At 42.3% G+C, this 1792-nt stretch overlaps 1 protein-coding gene across 1 annotated transcript; it reads right to left on the bottom strand.

Moving 5' to 3' along the window:
• Positions 1-454: 454 nt before the first annotated feature.
• Positions 455-808, bottom strand: LOC138910441 (uncharacterized). The gene has a single exon (XM_070201681.1). The coding sequence runs from the start codon at positions 806-808 to the stop codon at positions 455-457; it is 354 nt and encodes a 117-aa protein (XP_070057782.1).
• Between the last annotated feature and the right edge of the window lie 984 nt (positions 809-1792).

Genomic DNA, 1792 nt, shown 5'->3' with positions numbered 1-1792 from the left:
TAATTACTTCCTTTTTCGCGATCTTTTTCATAATGGGATTTAATCTCCTTTGTTTCTCAACACTGGGATGGTTTCCATCTTCAAAAAAGATTTTATGCATGCAAAATGATGGACTGATTCCTTTGATGTTTGCAATTGTCCATCCAATAGCCTTTTTATGCTCACGAAGCACTCTGGGCAATTTTTCTTCTTGTACATCGGTCAAGCTGGATGAGATAATCATTGGCAATATCTCAGACCTCCCCAAATAAGCATAACACAGATGCACTGGAAGGGGCTTAAGATCTAGCTTTGGAGCTTCTTCAATAAATGACTTAGGAGGGGTCAGAGTAACATGCCTGTCCTACTCCTCAAATTCCCTAAACCCATGTACATAACTACAAGACATGTTAAGTACTTGCTCAATTGCTTCTATCACTTCATCTTCATTGTCTTCTTCATCCCCAATCAAGGCTCATTCAAGAGGATCTATGGGGCTCATATAAGGTGTTAATGACGTCACATCACTTTCCATTACAGAAATCATGGATAGCTCTTTATACTGGGCTGACAATCTAAGTGCTTTATGCGCATTGAATACCTTCACTCGATCACCTACGCTCATCGTCATCTTTTCTTCGCATACATCAATAATAGCTCGGCCCCTGGATAAGAATAGATGCCCCAAAATAAATGGGACTTCCTGATCAGGCTCACATTCTAAGATAATGAAATCGGTAAGGAATATGAACGAACCCACTTGAACTAACATATCTTCAATCACTCCTTCAGGATGAGGAAGGGAGCGATCAGCCAACTGTAAAATCATTGTGGTTGAGCGCGGTTCACCTAACCCCAACCGTCTGAACACAGATAGCGGTACCAATTTGATGCTTGCTCTAAGATCACACAAATCTCTCCCAACTGCGTGCTTACCAGCCGAGATTTGGATAGTGAAATTACCTGGATCCTTCAATTTCTGAGGTAGCTTGCTTTGAATTCTTGAGCTACATTATGTAGTGAGTGCCACGGTCTCGAACTCTATCAACCTCCTCTTATTTGGCACTATGTCCTTGATGTATGTGGCATATTTGGGAACTTCTTGCAGGATGTCTACCAGTGGAATGTTGATTTGCACCTGCTTCAAAATATCAAGAAACTTTTTATAGGCCGTATTATCCTTCACTTTCTGCAATCTCTGAGGGAACGAAGGTAGTGGCCTTTCAACTAATGGTAGGGGTTGCTTAGCCACCGCCTCTTCAGCTGGATTCTCTGACTCTTTTGATTTTTCTGATTCTGCTCCTATGGTGGCCGATTCTCATGAAATGTCACTTGCTTTCTCTTTTTTGATGGGACTTCTTCTAACTATCTCCCATTCCTCAATGACACAACATTAATAGATGCCTTAGGATTAGCCTCAGTGTCACTTGGAAGAGCTCCAACTGATCGAGTATTTTGGGAGTTGGCGAGTTGCCCCATTTGTCGCTCCAAATTTCTCATCGTTGCTGCTTGGTCCTGCTGGTCAGCCATCAATATTTTTAGCATCTCCTCAATATGACTCGTCGGGTTTGTAGGTTGTTCAGCCTGTGGTGGTCTATATTGATATTGAGGAGCTTGTGGCCTGTACTGATTCTGAGCACCTTGGTTTCCACCCCAAGAGACGTTTGGGTGGTTCCTCTAGTTAAGATTGTAAGTATTCCTATACTGGTTTGTCTGGCCCCTATTTGCAATACCCATAAAATATACAGACTCTGGATTAGATGGGTCGCTCGTGTGACCCTCTCCACAAACTTCACAAAATATCTGAACCTGT

Source organism: Nicotiana tomentosiformis, chromosome 4, assembly GCF_000390325.3.
Source record: "Nicotiana tomentosiformis chromosome 4, ASM39032v3, whole genome shotgun sequence".
Taxonomy (NCBI): domain Eukaryota; kingdom Viridiplantae; phylum Streptophyta; class Magnoliopsida; order Solanales; family Solanaceae; genus Nicotiana; species Nicotiana tomentosiformis.
The sequence above is the reverse complement of the archived record's forward strand: the minus strand, read 5'-3'. Positions and strand labels throughout refer to the sequence as shown.